Source organism: Cryptotermes secundus, unplaced genomic scaffold (assembly GCF_002891405.2).
Source record: "Cryptotermes secundus unplaced genomic scaffold, Csec_1.0 scaffold1228, whole genome shotgun sequence".
In the NCBI taxonomy this organism is placed as follows: domain Eukaryota; kingdom Metazoa; phylum Arthropoda; class Insecta; order Blattodea; family Kalotermitidae; genus Cryptotermes; species Cryptotermes secundus.
The window spans coordinates 301801-319954 of NW_019745102.1; the positions used below are offsets into that span (position 1 = coordinate 301801).

Consider the following 18154-nt stretch of genomic DNA (forward strand, 5'->3'; position numbering starts at 1 on the left):
ATACTTACTTTCACAATGCACTCTCACACTGAGATGGTACCGTTAAATAACCTGGGGCGGTGTATTTGTCCTTGAAACTTTCCAAAAATTCTTGCATTCTTTCACCCCCACCCTAGAACATTGTGTTCGCATAACGGGACGAAATAATGCAGAGCTCGGTTCACACTAGTGCGAAAATAGTGTTAAACTCACCATGTGAAACAAAAGTGAATGAATATTAAACAACATATAAACTTAAAAAAAAAAGCCCCGGTTAAGCCGCAAACCGGTTAATCCGCCCCCGGATAATCGAGAGTTGACTGTATAGTGATGCATTGTGTTGTGTAACACAACCCGTAAAACATGTACAGCCATATAATACATATTATACAAAATGGGTGACATGTTTCAACAGTGCGGAGTCATCTTGAGGTGCCCAAATATTTAAGGTACGAATGTACCAACAGTCCCATTTTCTGAACTTTCACAGTGGAACAGATTTCAATAATACATATGTACACTGGTTCCCGTAGTATGTTGAAAATAGACTTTAGTAACTTTCTTATGACAGTGTCACTGTCTGAGCTGACACACTCCCAGAGTTGTTAGACATGTAATAGTATGTGGAATTTATAAAATAAACCACATGGTGAAACACCCCCCCCCCCATGTGGCTGTTAACAATATGACAAAACTAATATCAAAACAAAAGAAACTCAGTGGTTTTAGTCCTCAAGTGAACTATACCGACCAAGCTACCACCGCTCGTCAGCGAAGTAAGTGCCAACTTAGTGGATAGAGGGTGTTGCGTGGTCAGCGCAACAAATCCCCATGGCTGTTATTTTCGGTTTTCTATACCAAAGCCGCTATTTCCATGAAATAGCTCCTCATTTGTCCTCATGAGGCTGAGTGGACCCCGTTCCAGACCCACTACTTAGAAAATATAGTAGCACCAGGAATCGAACCCAGGCCTCTGGATCTGTAGCCAGGAACTTTGACCACTAGACCACAGAGGCGGTCATAAAACTGATACCAACACACTTAAAATTCTCACATGATAATTCTCTTTGGGAGAAGGGGGCACTGGATTTGAACACTCAACCAGTGAATTTCTTCCATTGACTTTCATGTTTGTTAGATTATTATTTTTTTTTTTTTTTTTTCACAGGATGATAACCTCCAAGTGTCTTTCCATCTGCCGTTACATCGCTATTTGGCAGTGTTCATGTGCCAGGCCATCAAACATCAGGGACTCTCTCTCAAGGATGTGCTGCCACCAATGGATGTTTTGAAGCTCATCATGATGCATCCACTTCGCGTCCAGGTAGGACCAACAACATCCTATGTATGCCACCAGGGTTCCAGAAATATTGTTACCTCCTTACCATAGGCAGCATAACAGAAACGTGTATGAAGTATACTCCTTATATTTTCTATAGTGGCTGGTAAATCTGAATTGCATTTCTGGAACCCTGGTGGCAGTGTCTGGAATGCATGCCTATGGGATCACTGCTGATGAAGTTGGAAGTATCAGGCATCTGTGTGAGGGAGCATGCAAGTATGAAAACAGTTTTCACATGCCTCATTACTTGTATGAAGTACATGTATTTCTAAACTAACTCGATAGATTGGAGTCCTTGAGAAGTTAATAGCTGCCCAGCCAACCAGGAAATTCCTATTATCATATGCAATCTGAAGTTTCATTATTGTTTCACAAGATCCTGCCAGTGGTCCCTATTCTACTGCAGAACCCAGCCCACACCCTCCCAACATATTTCTTTAAGAGCCATTTCAGTATTCTCCCATCATCTTCTGACTCGTTTCTTACCTTCATGTTTTCCCACCAAAATTGTGTATGTATCTCTTTTTCTTTCTCCCATGCTTCCTACATACCCAACCCATGCCACTTTCCTTAATTTGATGATTGCAGTATGAAGGTTATTCAAATGAAACCTGGTCACATGTGACTCCTCAAGAAAGTGCCAGAAGGCTCTAGAGTTGGGATGAGCCAGGGTGTTGAGGTCATGATCGTACAGTGGTGCCAGCAGCAGACCAGGGAGTTATTTATAGAGGGGATGCCAGACTCAGCACCCATGGGCACTGTTTTCACAGCCTCTGTTGATTCGCCCACAACATTTCCCAAACCGGTTTCTTTTGAATAACCCTTCTACTGTTCGGCGATGATTATAAATTATGGAGCTCCTCATTATGCAAATTTCTGCAGCCTACTGTTACTTCATTTTGGGTCCCAGTATTTTCCACAGCACCCTCTTCTCTGACATCCTTAGACCCTGTTCTTTCCTTAATGTGAGAGAGAAAATTTTGTACCCACACAAGACAACAGGACCCTCTTCTCTGACATCCTTAGACCCTGTTCTTTCCTTAATGTGAGAGAAAATTTTGTACCCACACAAGACAACAGGCAGAACTGTGTAATCCTACTCAGGATTACCAGGTATTTGGACCTTGCCTACAGTCTGGTATTGTAAAAACACAAAAGAACACAGTGTTTCAGAAACTGGGTCTTTTCTGCCCTCAGGTGATGGGTGAGAAACACCTATTCTGTTGGGTTTGTTAGGAGTTAACCTCAATCACAGGACAGCCTATGTCATAACTACAGCTATATAAATACCTGAGATCAGACTTTTTCAGTGGAAGAAAAGAGGAAAATGTACAACAATAACTGATAATGCATGCACAGACCTGAAACAAGATAGGAAAGGAGGAGGGAATATTATGCAGCAAACCTAGCCAACAAGCCAAGTCCATGAAAACCATTGCACACAATTAATTGGAGAATTTCATGGTTTGAAACTATTTTTTGCCTACTGTTAGTGCCATCTGTGGAATATAACCTGAACCCTGGGACTAAAATTGTACCTGTGAAAACTTCCGTACAAGTTGCTAACCCCATTGCTGATAAGAGGGATCCAAACAGGAGAAACGTCCAGACTGGATTGGCTGAGTTCATTAGTTAAGCATACCATATGGGCCGATTCCTTGTATTTCCTATGCCTGCTACTACTTTTAATTTCCAAAATCCTAGCTTTATCCCAGCCTATGACCCTTTTCATAGGCATGTTGGGCTAATTCTACTTTTTCTAAAAGACATTCTTTGAGATTGCGCCTGTGTTTGCGGAGCCCCACAGTTAGAGGTCTGCCTGTTTTGCCAGTGCAGTTTTTGCCACATTCATAGGGAATGCTGTGTGTTTTGGATCTCTTTCCGGCCCGGTTGTCATGAGTGAACCCATGTAGTGTTTAGTTTTGAAGATGGTTGTAATGTTATAACAATTCACTGTGCATTTGAACTTTTCTGAAATGCCCTTCACATATGGGATATACACACATTTCAGAAGCTTTTCCTCGTTATTCGGATGACTGCTATCCTTGGAATTAATAACCAAGTCAGTGAAACCTTGGGGATAACTTTTAGATCTGATAACTGTTGAGCTGAAAACCCTGCTTTAGGTTGCTGATTTCATTAGACAGATCTTGTCGTTCTTGGCATATGGTGGAAGCTATATTGTAAAGACACTGTATCAATCATCTTCTAACATGTGGGGGATGTTCGGATTTGAAATTGAGCTATGGGCCCGAGTGTGTGTGGGTTTTCTATGATGGACATCCAGATAAGAAATCACACTGTCTGACTCTGTTTCCATAGTAAACTGAATGGATGACTTTAGACTAATGAAGTGGTTGAGGAAATTCTGTAACCGCTCTGGGCCATGAGGCCAGACAACAAATATGTCATCAGCATACCAAAGCCACAGTGATCGTTTGTATTGCACCAAGTCAAAACCCAGTTTCTCAAAATGTTCCATGAGGATGTTGCTAACAGTGGTTGTTAGAGAACTTCCGATAGCCGTATCATCTTTCTGTTGGAAAAACTTACCATCTACCTGAAAATATGTGGTTCTCAGCAAACTTCCAGCAATTCCATCATGGCTTCGACCTGCAAGACTGTTCTGCCAATGTGTCATCGTTAGGGAGCTTATTTCTGATGACTTGTAGGACTTTGTCCACTGGTAGAGTACCAACATCCAAGCTAATGAGAGTATCTATAGATTAAAGGTTTACAGATTTCAGCAACTGTATGAAGAGGCCTGAATTCTTTATGAAGGATTAAAATTTTCCAGCAAGAGGACTTAACATCTTATGAAGAAAACCAGCCAGGGTATAGGAAGGGGAAGCAATGGAACTCACTGTATAAGTCTTGGGAATGTCAGGTTTGCGAATTTTAGGAAAACTACATCTGTATGGACTGATGTTCAGTCCTTCCACCCACCATCAACCATGCAGTGGACCTTGTGTTTTGGCTAAGTTACATCCATACCTACACCAGCCAACATCTAAACCTGGCCAGTGACAGAATGAAAATGTGCTACAACTGTCTTGCCAACTCTCTGGGTTACCAAGAGGCCAATCAAGTGTGGCTGTATTGTCCAACCTGCACTGGAGGAACATCACCCATTCTTCAGCCCGCATGGGACACCACAGAACAAAAATGATTGTAGTAACACCAGGAGTGGCTGGCACCTTACCAGGGAACCATGACATGTGCAGCCCTAAGAAAGGAGCAATTGGGGAACAGTAGCACAAGACCCCCCCCTCCCCCCATGAGGAATCAGGTCTGCATGCCATCAAGATTGGAAACAGAAGTGTCCAGGCCAGCACAACGTTGAGATGCCGTTCTTGAGGATGATCACAGATGTCACAGGCATACCCGTCAGAGAAGGAATGGTGATCCTGTAGGCTACTCAGGACAACTATCCTTAAGGAGGGAACAATGTGACGTGATGGCTGAAAGTCAGAATAGTTGAACAAGAAGAGGTGGCCGTTGCTAGGCAGCGATGCAGTAAAGACATTTTAGTGACAATGAATAAATATGCAGCAGTGTTTTCTGTTCAGTCCATGCCACGTCTATATGTAGCAGATGCCCAGTCAGTCAAGAGTTCTGAAGGCTTCCAGAACCATCAGACAGTAAATTATGGTCACAAGTCCCATGATACTGGGAAACAAGAATCACTCTTAATGAAGCAGGTATCTAGATACACCAGCGCTGTTAGAAGGTTCATAACGAAGTTTCACGACTTCTTTCTGTGTGCATCAGAAGTTTTCTGTCCTTGGTTTTGAAGTAAAGTGTATAGTCATTTAAATCTTTATTGATGATACAAAGATATAAGAGAACAGGAGTACCAATTATCTAATCACAGTTTTATTACTAATACCACAATTTCATTTATCAAGCATTTTCCTAGTAATGAAGTCCCCTGTTTAATAAGTTGTTAATCTGCATTTATGTTTGAACTTTATTTTAAAGAGCCATATACACTGTTTGAATTTGTAGCTATAGTACTGAAGAAGTATTTGTTCAACATTAGTATTTTTGCTTGCAAAGGATACAAATACTGAAACGGACAAACAGCGCAGCCCTACTGGTTGAGTGGAAAAGCTTCCAATATCTGAATCAGTTCACTTCATCTTTAGTGATTGGAAATATAGCTTGTATATGGGAATTAAAATCGTATGTCACAACTTTCGGTCCTATAAAACCTCCGTAGCCTGACCGTCCCTTGTGGTAAATTCCAGCTCCAGCAAGTAGAGTAGGTGGATCAGGTGCCACAGGCTGAGCATCCAGGAATGGTACTGTAGTCTGTGCGGCATCTGTATCTATATCAGAGTGTGTAAACAGCAGGAATTGGTCTGATCGTGAGTCAACAATAGACCCATCATTTGTAGATGTCGGCACATCAGGATTGGAGATATACAGTCTCTTCCTGTAAAAGACGGATACATATAAATTCCTGTTTGTAGTAATATGGCCGTACATTCACTTGTGATGATGTAGATATCAATCTTCAGCTTCGAAAGCAGATATTTTTAAAAATGGTATGTGGCTGTTATTGACCATTTGATTTGTAACATTTCTTTTCATTTGCTAGATGTTTTGAGTGAGCTTTCAGTTCACATCTTTACAGTTTCAGTAAAGGTAAAGTTCTCCCACTACTTTACTAATTAAGCACCATGCCATGAAAGTGTATGGGGGAGTGGATGTATAGATTCACATTTTCTTGGCCTCGGCACTTCTACAGTTTCAGCAAACACTTTAATTCACAGCATGTTAATTGTCTCATCACTGTGTGTGTATCACACAGTTTTAATAGTAAAAATATGATGAAGTTGGAAATGATTGGATCTAAGAGAAATGGAAAAATTATGAGTGGGAAAAAGTTACAGAAGAAGTGATGTGATTTAAGTAGTTCTCCAAGCTCCGTTAATGTAGTTAAAGATTGTCACAACCTGCATCAGTTCCGAACAGGATATCTGTGTTGGCTTGGAGACAGCTGCATGATGAGCAATTTCTTAACCAAATACTTGTATTATGAGAATTGTCAAACCTATGAAGATGACATAAGCAAGGCATGTAGCATGCATGGGAAAGAAGGTAACTGCGTACAGAATGTCAGTCCAAAAAGAAGACGGTACCCAGTAGGCCTAGACGTTGATAAAGAAATACGAGTAATGTTGCTGAATCAGGCTTTGGGAGGGAGCATATGTGTGTGTGGCTCTCTTTTTTTGATACTTGATGACTTGACCACACCCTGACAGGTTTAGAGTTTTTGGAACCGAACAGACTATGCTGATGGCAAGGGATGGCTGGGAACATGGCAGGTTTTCAGAATGACTTTGCCTGCATAAAAGTATCGTGGAGTTATCAAGAGGCGGTATTTGAGCAGTGGCCAAGTTGAGTCTGATTGTGAGCTTAGAAGCAGCTTACAGCAGTTGTGTGTAGAGGCACAGACATGAAAAAGGGCATACGAGAAGATGAAACATTAGTTCAGTGTTGACTATGGCTTGTCGGGAAAGATTCTGCTGCATGCAGTTGGTTGCAGATCTTTTGTTTAGGGTGTCCTGCCATTTATTTGAATAGGGCTTTGTAAAACTTCTGTAATAAAGGGCGAACAGATAAGTTGTAGGTGTTGCTTCAAAGTAGAAATGAAAAGCCTTCTATGAAGGTCTTGCCTATCTGTGACGTGAAATCAATGGCTAAGCCATTGTACAGATCATTTTAATATTCAATATGGGAGACTTTCATAAAAAAATTTGGAAGTTTTTATTTTCAATCATACTGATCAGTGCTACGTTTATGCAGGCTATAAATGGACTTTCCATGTGCCCCATAAACCACTGCACAGATATGGCTGAGATCTGATGTGGGTGACTTTCACCATAAGTTGTAAGATTCTGATTTTCAGCTGTATTGATTCATAATAAAGTCTAGTTCAAATAAGACCATAAATGGACTTTTCTATGTGTTCCATGAGTCCTTCCACAGATTTTGCTGAACTTTTATCTGTCAGACTAACACTAATTTGCATTACATTACTTGCATTTTTTTGAAAAGCTTAATGTACTTGTGAGAACATCACAGCTAATTTTGCATTCTGCACAATGCAATACACATTCTCCAGTCTTGCTGTGTTAGGGATGGTGCTAGGAATAAAAATACCCATGGACGGGTGTATACAATTTATGGTCAAGTTGAGAACAGTTTTCACTGTAAGAGGAAACATTTACCTGGGTGCTTCAAGGGAGGCATCTGTGTTGTCATTCCCATGCCAAATGCTCTTCTGGTGGGGGTTATCCAGTGTACCTGCTGTAAAATTAAGTGGGGTCACCATGATTTCCAAGTTCAGATGAGTTCCCACTCGCCGAAAACGAACTCCTGAAAGCAGGTGTAAGTATGTTACCAAGGGAAATTAAAGTATTTGTTGCAAACATATGTAGGTTTATTAATGTATGTTCTCATTGTTTTGGGTGCTTAGTATAGTACAAAGTAAAGCTGTCCCCATGCTTAATTAATTCAGCACCATGTCATGTACTGCATATTCTTAACCTAAGCACTGGATGAAGGTGAGTGGTGAGCTTCATGGCCCTGCTGCTCTCTCTTGGGGAACGAGTCTCCAGTGCCCCTTGGAGAGGAGGCAGGATGGGCTCCAGAGCCAGTCTGGATGCTATGGACAAAAGAAAAGCCCTGCCAGGAATCGAACCAGTTCCTTGGCTGTCCAGCCTGAATATTGAAATTAATGCCCCCAGCCACGGTTAACCGTTTTCCATTCTTTTGGCTTCCATTTCCATTCCTACCAACTGAAAATTAATTTGTGCAATAGTTTATAGAAATAGAAGCTGCTCTGGTGTGGGAAATTCTGTTGTTCCATATGTGAGTTGCTCGAAAAGATGTTAAGGAATGCGAAGAGTAAAGATATAACATTCAGCTTGTGATCACAGCATGGCAGTAAATTTGTAAAATTGTTGGTAGAAGTCATCTGACAGTAGACCGATATGGGGAAACTGCCTGCCTCCAGAACTGGTGTGGTGCTCCGAAATGTTGGTACCTTTCTATAAAACTATGTAGTGTCACATTCCAGAACACGATAATTTTCAAATTCACTGCCCTGAGAAGTTCAGACCCTAAATATTAGTGAACGGGTATTTGTATTTTACAGTGAATATTGGCCAGGTCGTGAGCAGCTGAGTCATCTTTGTTCCATGTCTAACATACTGGGAATGTTTCATCTCTGTACAGCAGAAGTGTAGGTCATGGAATTGTCAAATATACTGATAATTATTGAGGACTGATTATTTTTATAATCTCAGATCTCACATCTTGCAGAGACTAGAAGGGAACCGAGTGAACTAATCTTCATTCCTGGTTCTGCCACATAATTTGCAAATGGTCAGGTAGTTTTCAGTGCTGAGATGGCCGCTGTCACTTGCCACCATTGTAACTGTACTTTGCACTTGATACAAAATACATCCCAGCCTGAGCTATGTTACACAAGGTGGGGAAGAGTAGACAGGACAGGATAAGGGGGGGGTACAAGAAGGGATTGGGTTCTCTCCATATCTGCTGTCTCACTTTGCAGCCTTCCCCTCCCATCACGTACCTTGGCTGGCTGGCCAACCCACGTTTGTAACAGCCAGTGAGGCTACATCTGTACCATGTTAATACAAAGACCTTACAGAGTTAGAAGATCATCTTCTTCAGTAAGTTCCTGTTTGTAGTTGCTAACAATCTGAACGTTACCTGTCAGAACAGACCCACTAGGAGCCACAAGATCATCGAGGTCGATTGCTCTTTGTTCCCAGCTCAGAGTGTGGTAGTCTTTCCCATTATACACATCAGAATCTGATATTCTGTAGTTGTCAACGGGTCGCCACTGCACTGATGTCATGTTTATCTCTCCCCGAGGCAGAAGTCCTGCTTCTTGAATTTGCAGGTGGATCACTCGATTCTCCTTCACAAACCGCAGTCCTGTCACTACCCTGTGTTGAAATATAAAAATGGTGAGAATCCATGTAACTGCACCAGAGGAGCAAAATGAACTGGTAATTGGTTGGCATGATCGATGACTCGATCAGGAGTGTAGGTTAATGGGCACATGCATGGTGATACCCAACCATTAGGTGCTCCCTTCTGTGTAGAGGCAGTTAATCTCCATATCCAGACAACAGGTGAAGTATGAAGCTAATGGACACACATTTCATATTTTGATCAGATTACAGTAGCAGAACCAGTCTTTGGAACATCAGATTTCTTTAGCAAAAAACATGATTGTGGACAGTGTCCAGTTATATATGTACTGGTTTAATGAAACATCATCATAGACCTTCAAACACAACAGGCTTTTACTTTGTGAGTAGCTGTACCTCGAGACCCCTTTGAATAGTTTCTGTTCTACCTGGTAAGAAGTTCAGCTACTTTCTCAAATGTGGTGGCAGTGGTGGGGGCATGGAGGTATGTTATCACTTGAGTCAGCTTGCTGAGTCTGATCCCGTTTTTTCCAAGATCCATTTTAATATTATCCTCCTCTCTACGCCTAGATGCTCAAAGTGGCCATTTTCCTTATTGGTATTTAAGAAAAGCAATGCAACACACAACTAATAATAGTTAAACTACCTTACTGAAACTGTAGAGGAATAAAACCATTAAGATTGTTTTATGTAAATCACAGTCCCCTTGATTACCTTATGCTGTAGTTGGCCACACCATACCTCAAGCAGTTAGTTGCTGGCTTCCCACTGTGGCGGTCTGGGTTCGATCCCGGGTCTGGTCAAGTGGGATTTGTGGTGGACAAAGTGGCGCTGGGGTGGGTTTTCTCCGAGTACTTCGGTTTCCCCTGCCAATCTTCATTCCACCAAATTCTCCATTATAATCACCCGGGGCAGGTACAGTAGGCCAATCAGTGGCTGCTGTGCTGAGTGGACCCAGCTGGACTCCACCTTATGCTGTATGTTGTTTGCGTGAGAGTGTATGTACAGTCTTTGAAACAGCAGAATGTTGCTGTGGTATGTTGTAATAAATTCAATCAGTTGGTTTGGCATTTCATTACACTGTAGGGTTTCTAAAATGGTTGCTGAACAGGAAATTGAGTGTGTAACGTACTGGCAGTAGCGTTTAAATGTACCGCGTCACACACTTCCTTTGTACAATGCAGATGCAGTAATAACAGTGAGTACTTGATGTCTAACGAGGAAATTGAAGATCATTTTCCACTTAATAGCAGTGAAGTACCAACTGTCCATCATCATACTGCTGTTGGCCGACCATGTATATCACACGTACTGAATCTCGACCTAATTACAGTTTGTTTCTGTCCTGCGCAATATATAACATCGTGGCTTAGTTTTCTCAGGTGAAATCAGAAAGCAATTATGAATTTTAATTGAATCGCATCCCAGAAGATAGTATTGTCACGTTTTTAATGACTGTAGATGGGGTTTGAATTGGTAATTGGATTTACTGAACTTTTGCAGATCCACGACTACAAGTAATTATAACCGTTTCACTAATTCACACACTTTACACTTCACTAGAGCACATACTTAAGTCTTCTCAGCCTGCTCTGTCTTCACCACTCATCTGCTAATGGCTTCCAATGGCAGACATTCCCCTTTCTGTGGGTTCCTGAACTGTCCCTGGCCTTGGCTGCCAGCTTCTAAGAGCAACAACTCACAATGACTGAACGCAACTGGTTATCTAACTCACCGACCGACCAACTCCTCACTAACGGCCTACTTATAACATGTCAGCATGGACCACGTAGAAAACATCATTCCACTGTTGCATGCACAGCCATTGGAATAGACCACGCAGAAAACACCGATCCTCTGTTGCTGTTTATGGGCTCTTACTGAGGAGCGGCTGTTGTGTAGTTGCCTAGCGATGGGTCTACCTGCCACAGTATGTATGTTTGAAGAACCGCATAACATGTTGCCATGGCAAGACAGATTTATATTTGGTATTCTTATAGTTCGCTTGCAGACTAAAACCAAGGAGTTTGTTTGTTGATTCTTTTATGATATTATACTAGCAAAATAAAACTGCATAATGAGGATCTTCATAACTTTTACTTTTTGCCAAGTATAATTAGAATGAGCAAGTTAAGGAGGATGAGTTTGGCAGGGTATGCAGCACGAATGCGGGAGAAGGCAAATGCATATATGCTATTGGTGGCAAAGCCAGAAGGAAAGAGAACACTAGGTATACCAACACGCTGGTGGGTGGATAATATTAAAATGGATCTTAGAGAGGTAGGATGGCTTGATCTGAATCAGGATAGTGACCAGTGGAGGTCTCTTGTGCTGGGAAGTTTGCACAATTGGCGGCTTCTCAAGAAGGGCTCAGCTTCATGAAGTTATTTATACCAGCACACTGATTGCCATTATGATTCTCTTCTGTTTTCTGTCACAGACCAAATGATGAGGGTTATATATAGCTTCTACACTATTGCTGAAACAGCCCTTCTCAATGTATGACTATCTCTTTCTGCCAGTGTTGATTTTTTCCCACTGTTCCTCTTTGCTGATGTTGTTTTCCCATGATTCGTGTATGATGACATATTCTTAAAACCTACGCCCTCAATACATCTCATAATTTGTCAGAGTTGCTCCAGCTAAATGCACAACAACAATCTGTCCTTTTAAAATAAGCCAAGTCTCACATTTTCCGATTCTTTCATGCAGACTCTCACACAATACAATCACTAATGCACTGACATGAACACTACAGAGTGTCACTATTAAAGTCAATTTTACTGACCACACAACATATTTTTATTATTATTACACTACATGTTTCGACCTCAAGAGGTCATCCTCAGGTGTACGAACACAGCTGTATAATTACACGCAATCACATTCGTCTTCTCACTTATTCGATCCTGTATCTTATTCAGGCCCACGCTCAATAATATATCAAGCTCCTCTCACAAAACACAAGTTAAAATATTATTCTAAATGTCAAAAGTTAAAATTTAAAATTTGTGAATCGAATTTTGATTCAGATCACTAGTTATGCTGTCACTTTCACTTGTTATTCAGTCACTTCCTACTTACGCTCATAACTGCATCAAGTTCACTTTAACTAGTTTAATTATATTATTGGTTAAAAGTTCATGAATTAAAGTTCAATTTTATTATATTGATTGCACTTGTCACTTTTTGGAGGTCTCACTGTTCTTCTGTGTCCTCTGATGTTGCTGGATCTGTTACAGTCCTTGTCGTGATGGCTGCTGTAGCCATCACGACAAGGACCGAAACAGATCATCCTTTCCAGTTAGAGACAGTGTTGTCAAATAAACGCTAAGTAAAATATATGTGGCATGGAATGAGAGGGTGGTGTCACTACCATATTGTTGATGAATGTTCTCTGGAATATCATGAAAAAAGGAATAGACATTATAGCTTAGAAACTGATTGTTTGCAACAAGCAAATGAGAAACTGCTTACTTGTTATTGGCAACATCTGCCTTGACCTCTCGGAGATTGAAGTACCGATCAGACTTGGGCCCCTGTTCATCACATAGACAGAAGCAATATGAACAATGCCAGAACAGCCAGCGCCACCAGCTGTCCACCTTCGTTAGTCCTCGCTCACATGAACCTCTCTTCCCAAGGATACGTCCGTTCTCATATTCGATATAGGTGTAGCGACGGTCGCTTTTGCTGTCCTGTATACAGAATGGGAGTGTCATGTGATAGTAATGCTGAACCTGTGTCACAGGGCCACGCTGTGAGGCAGAAGCATTCTTCACACATCATAATCCCTCTCAGATCCTGAACCTACAACTGTGTTGACCAGAATGTCTAAAAAAGAGGTAGGAGATGTATAAGATGAAGATATAGAAGGGAAAGAAAAGGAGAATAAAAATAGGGACTGAAGAAGGTGCAAGAAAGGCAGCAGGTGAAGGATATGAGGAAAGAGGAGAACGTAAAGGTAAAGGGTCAAAGTCGTCCCTTTGCTTAATTAATTAATAACTGTGCCATGAAGGTGTATGGGTGAGTGGATGTATATACTAGATCCACATATTCTTGACCTCAACACTAACTTGAGGTAAGTGGTCAGCTTCACGCTTCGGCCGCTTTACCCCTGGGGAAACAACCCCCGATACCCACTGGATAGGAGGTTGGGCAGACCCCAGAGCCCGTGTGGATGATGTGGAGAAGAGAAAATTCTTGACCCTACTGGGACTTGGTCATCCAGCCCATAGCCAGTCGCTCTATCAACTACGCTATCCCGGTCCTTGAAGGTAGAGAAGAAAAATATAAACTTAAGAGGAAGGATGGAGAAGAGTTGAGTAATAAAGGAAATGAAAGGAGAAAGTGGAGACATAGCAGGAGAGGAAAGAGAAGGGAATGATGGAAAAAGACTCTTCTCACTCTTCAGAAAACGATTTGCAAGGCACTCCATCTCTGTCTTGGTCATAAGACTGGCAGTCTGACTGCAAGTTTTTTTTTTTTNTGGGGGGGGGGGGTTAGTCCCTGCAGGCAAAGCCCGAGATGGTGCCTCTGTCATGCAAAAACCAGTTATCATACCATTCAGTGCTATGTAGCCTAGATGCTGAATGCATCATAAAGTAGGCCACAGAAGGGTCCATTGATATCTACTTAGTTTTGATCTGTATATGTCTGATCACTTTAATGAGGCCACGGAAAGAAGTCACATGGATGATGGGAGTGATGGTGCTCGATGCTTGCGCCTTTCTGTCTGCCACTGTATTCTGCTGCAGTTCCTCCTGCTCTCTGTCAACCAGCACAAAGTTCTTGTCACTAGCAACATTCTGATTAATAGAGTGGTAAGACAGCCGGAGACGAATCTGGAGTGTGTACTAGAGTGGGATATGTAACAGCTAAAAGGAAATATGTGGGACATATTTCCTTGGCCTCATTATAGATGGCAAGGGTGGTTAACTTTGTGCTTCAGCAACTTTACACCCATGGTATGAGCCCCCGGGAGCATGTACCAATTGGATGGAAAGTTGAGTAAGCCCGAGAGACACGCTTACAGATATGCTTAATGACTTANTGTGGGACATATTTCCTTGGCCTCATTATAGATGGCAAGGGTGGTTAACTTTGTGCTTCAGCAACTTTACACCCATGGTATGAGCCCCCGGGAGCATGTACCAATTGGATGGAAAGTTGAGTAAGCCCGAGAGACACGCTTACAGATATGCTTAATGACTTCAGGCTTACTGTATGCTACAAAGCACTCATTGGAATGGATAGCAATGTACACAAGTAACTCACCGCTTGGCACACCCACATATCGGAGTCGATGTACCTGCAGTCAATCAACTTGCCATTGCAACGCGGCTGTTTGGCACAGACATTGCTGTTGTAGCAGCCATGGCTCTTGGCATAACTGTAGTATGCACAGTTCTCCCTGCAGGTGGACTCACTGTTCATGTCCACCTCATTCTGAACTTGGCCCTGCAGCAGCTGTGTCAGCTCCACATATGTTTCGCCCTCTCTGTGTTCTCTTGGGTCGCATCTCCACATGTCTCGTTCTGCAATGCTCATGGCGTCCTTCACGGCAGCAACTTTCTGTGCTGTTCTCTCTTCGTAGCGTTCCTGCATCAGCTCGGCCTCAACTGTGAAGTTGCCTGTAAATAATATGTTAATGTAACTCTTGAGAACATGCAAGTGGTCTTCTTGATGTGATGTCATCCCTAATCTAATGCATATACAATAACAAGTAGCTATGGGCTCATATCTCAGTATCAGTAACAAGACTGGAGGGAAGTTCTTCTAAAACATTCATACTTACATACCATACTACACAGCATCGCATCCCAGAAGACTATATAAACTTGTACCCACGGCCTCAGATATCGCTGTACCATCAGAGATTTAAGTGTGAGGCAGCCAGCCATCCTGACATTTCTCATTCTCCATCTTACTACATGGGATATTATGATGTAAACTACAATTACATCTTCCCAGTTCCTTACCTGCTTACCTACTTATCATTTGATGGTGAATAAGCTTTGCATTTGAAAGAGCATCGTTAAATAATCTAGGGACAGTACCTTTGAAATAGGTCAACCACATCCTACCAAATCCTCAACCTAATAACTATATATTGCCACGTAACTGAGTGACTGTAGATTGGGTTTGGATTGGTAATTGGATTTATTGGGCACTTACAGAATGTAAGTAAGAGTACAAATTACTACAGCACTAATGCTAATTTACACACACTGCAGTTCACTATAGCACATACAAAATCTTCTCAGTCTGCTGTATCTTCATTGGTTGCTGCCTGGTAATGGCTTCCAATCCCTCAGCTTCCATGTTCACTACCTTATTGGCCAGCAACCGTCTCACAACTAACTCCCAGGCTGGCGGCCATCTCACACCAACCTTATACTCTTCTAATTGAATAACTTAAGACCCTCATCTAATAGGAGCTGGACCTCGTTATATGTATGGCCTCTTCACAGACTGCCACTTCTAACAGCTCTTCTATTGTTGCAGCCATTACCTAACAATGGTCATTGTTTACAGAGCCATTACTTAGCAATGGCTGTTGTATAGCTGCTTGTTTCGCGGTCGTTGGCTAGCATCAGGTCTACATGCCACAATATGATCATCTACCCATCCTGTTTGGCAATATACAAGTACCACCTCTGTACTTGAGATACTGTTAAATAGCCTAAGTATCAATCAGCATTAGTCACAGTACTGCTATATAAGCTGAGAAAGCACAACAGGAATCCTGTAAAGGATGGCTAATGGACTCTAATGAGGCCATGACAGCCTCAACAGGGCAACACTGGGCATCAGTAAGATAAAGGTAAATGTAAAAGTACAGGTATCCCTGTAACAGGCCATGGAGGCCCTGTGAGACGTCAAGGCTCCCACATTTTCTAGACGATTGGCTCACACATGGCAGTGAGGTTGTTCGCCTTAGACTCCAGCTGCCCTTTACCTCCAGGAAGATTCCTGGTACTGATTTTGGTTAGAGGCTGAGTTGACCCCAGGTCCATAGTGCAGCTGCAAGGATTAGGTCAATTGAAAAATTTAGCGACCTCATCATGAATCACACCTGTGACCTTCCAGCTTGTAGCATAGTGCCTTAACCAACCACGCTAGTGTGCTCCTTGGGCATCACTAATGCTTTCAAAATGACAGGAAGATGCTGAAAGTCGGTAGTTCTTACTGGAGTTTGAAGAGAAATTATTACAATGGTTTGGTCGTGCAAACCGGACAGAACAAGGTGGTGCAGCTAGGTACTGGAAGATACCAAGAAGACAGGATCACGAAAAGAGAGAATTGTGGGATGGAAGAAGAGACTGGAGATTTTTCGTTCGTCAATCCATATAGAACTGAAACGATGCTCAGAGAAGATCCATATTATCTGTAAATCTAATATGACAATTCAGGAGTGATTCCTGTCCTGTGCTGCATTCAAGCCACATTCTACACTGTATCACATCTGTAAGATAATTTTAACATTCTGTCTTCTTGTGCTTAAAAACCATGATTCTAAATAATGTATTAAAATGTCTTAGGATGTCCAGCCATATCAGTTCATAAACAAGTCCATCATATTTTATACAATCTCAACCTCCATCATCAGAATAATATGACATTACTCGTAGTCTGACACAGCTTCCCCCCCCCCCCAGGAAGATTTTATCAACTTAAAGAAAGCTTCAAGTCATTATAAATAACTTGTTGTTCTTTCTATATAACTGCATGCCACTTCAAGTCAAACACCTTTGACCCTTTAAATGATTGGTTACTTAACATTCTCTGTGTCTGACATCTTATGGGCACTTGTACTTTCAGCAACATGAATATAGTGCATTTCCACGGTATAGTTACATCAGCTTCTTGCTGATTCATCATAATGAACTTGAAGAGTTCTATCTTGTGGAATATGCCATATAGCAAGCTACAGAGACTGCATACCTTTCTTATATAGGCGCAATAACATCCATGAGAACTGCATCATGGCATATCCCTTCAGCTCTGTGATGGCCACGGAGTTGTAGAGATTGTACAGTAGTTGCTGAGGAGACTGCTGTAGGTTGCACCTGTTTGACCGCGATTCCTGCAATAGTAATCCCATACCTTTGTTTACAAGTGTCAATAATAATAGTACAATCTTCTGGAACATCATGCCATATAGTCTGGTAAACGGTTACTGATGTTTGAGAGGGATGTAGAGCCTTGATCGCCAGAGACTACAGTAACCCAAACAAGCAGGATTGCTGCTTGCTTGGCCTAAATCATAGATCCTGATGATGGAAATAATACATTCCTCTGAAACTTCAGTAAACATCTGCCAGGCTACACAACGTAATAAATCAGAAGATGGGACTCTTCATAGCCACCACATACTTGAACCTCAAACCTCACAGGATATTGGAACTTGGATATGAAGATTATAGTCTTCTGGAATGTGATGCCATGTACTTGTGTAGATATGTACCAGTGTTCCCAACAGTGTATAGCCTCCTGTTGCCCACAAAAGGGAGGCAGCGGGTTCCTCTGAAATGTTGGTACCCGTCTACTAACCTACACGTCACAACCCAGAAGTTCTTAATCCTCATATTTACCATTTTGAGAACCTAAAATGTCATAACTTTGATATGGGTCATGAGTTAATGTAATGTACTAATGCTTTGAATCCTGAAGTGTGTTTAAATAATATTCAAAAATTCATTTTTTGACCTCAACGAAACAAAACTGTGTGTGTTGCAATGAACAGTCACTGCTCTTTATTCTGTGCATCACAGAACATGTAAATACACTCTGTGAGTAAAATATAGTTTGCTTAATGTTAAAGCAGAGGTATATATAGTTACCACTGTCATAT

General features: G+C 41.7%; 2 protein-coding genes across 9 annotated transcripts in view; one reads left to right on the forward strand and one right to left on the reverse strand.

Annotated features, from left to right (window-relative positions):
- Window positions 1-18154, forward strand: part of LOC111875026 (E3 ubiquitin-protein ligase Ubr3) — a gene marked incomplete in the record, with an annotated part of 109374 nt that overhangs the window by 16291 nt on the left and 74929 nt on the right. Inside the window, 1 exon segment of the mRNA XM_033755694.1 lies at window positions 1148-1303. Coding sequence (XP_033611585.1) covers window positions 1148-1303 — 156 coding nt within the window.
- The window catches only part of LOC111875028, a 50022-nt gene continuing 36994 nt past the window's right edge, over window positions 5127-18154 (reverse strand). For all 8 annotated transcript variants that reach the window (XM_023871040.2, XM_023871041.2, XM_023871045.2 and 5 more), the window contains 6 exons: window positions 17245-17386; window positions 14575-14930; window positions 12775-12995; window positions 9071-9309; window positions 7561-7708; window positions 5127-5759 (listed from right to left, as the gene is read on the reverse strand). In XM_023871040.2, the coding sequence (XP_023726808.1) occupies window positions 5450-5759; window positions 7561-7708; window positions 9071-9309; window positions 12775-12995; window positions 14575-14930; window positions 17245-17386 (1416 nt within the window). In that variant the 3' untranslated portion in view covers window positions 5127-5449. The remainder of the gene's footprint in view (window positions 5760-7560; window positions 7709-9070; window positions 9310-12774; window positions 12996-14574; window positions 14931-17244; window positions 17387-18154) is intronic.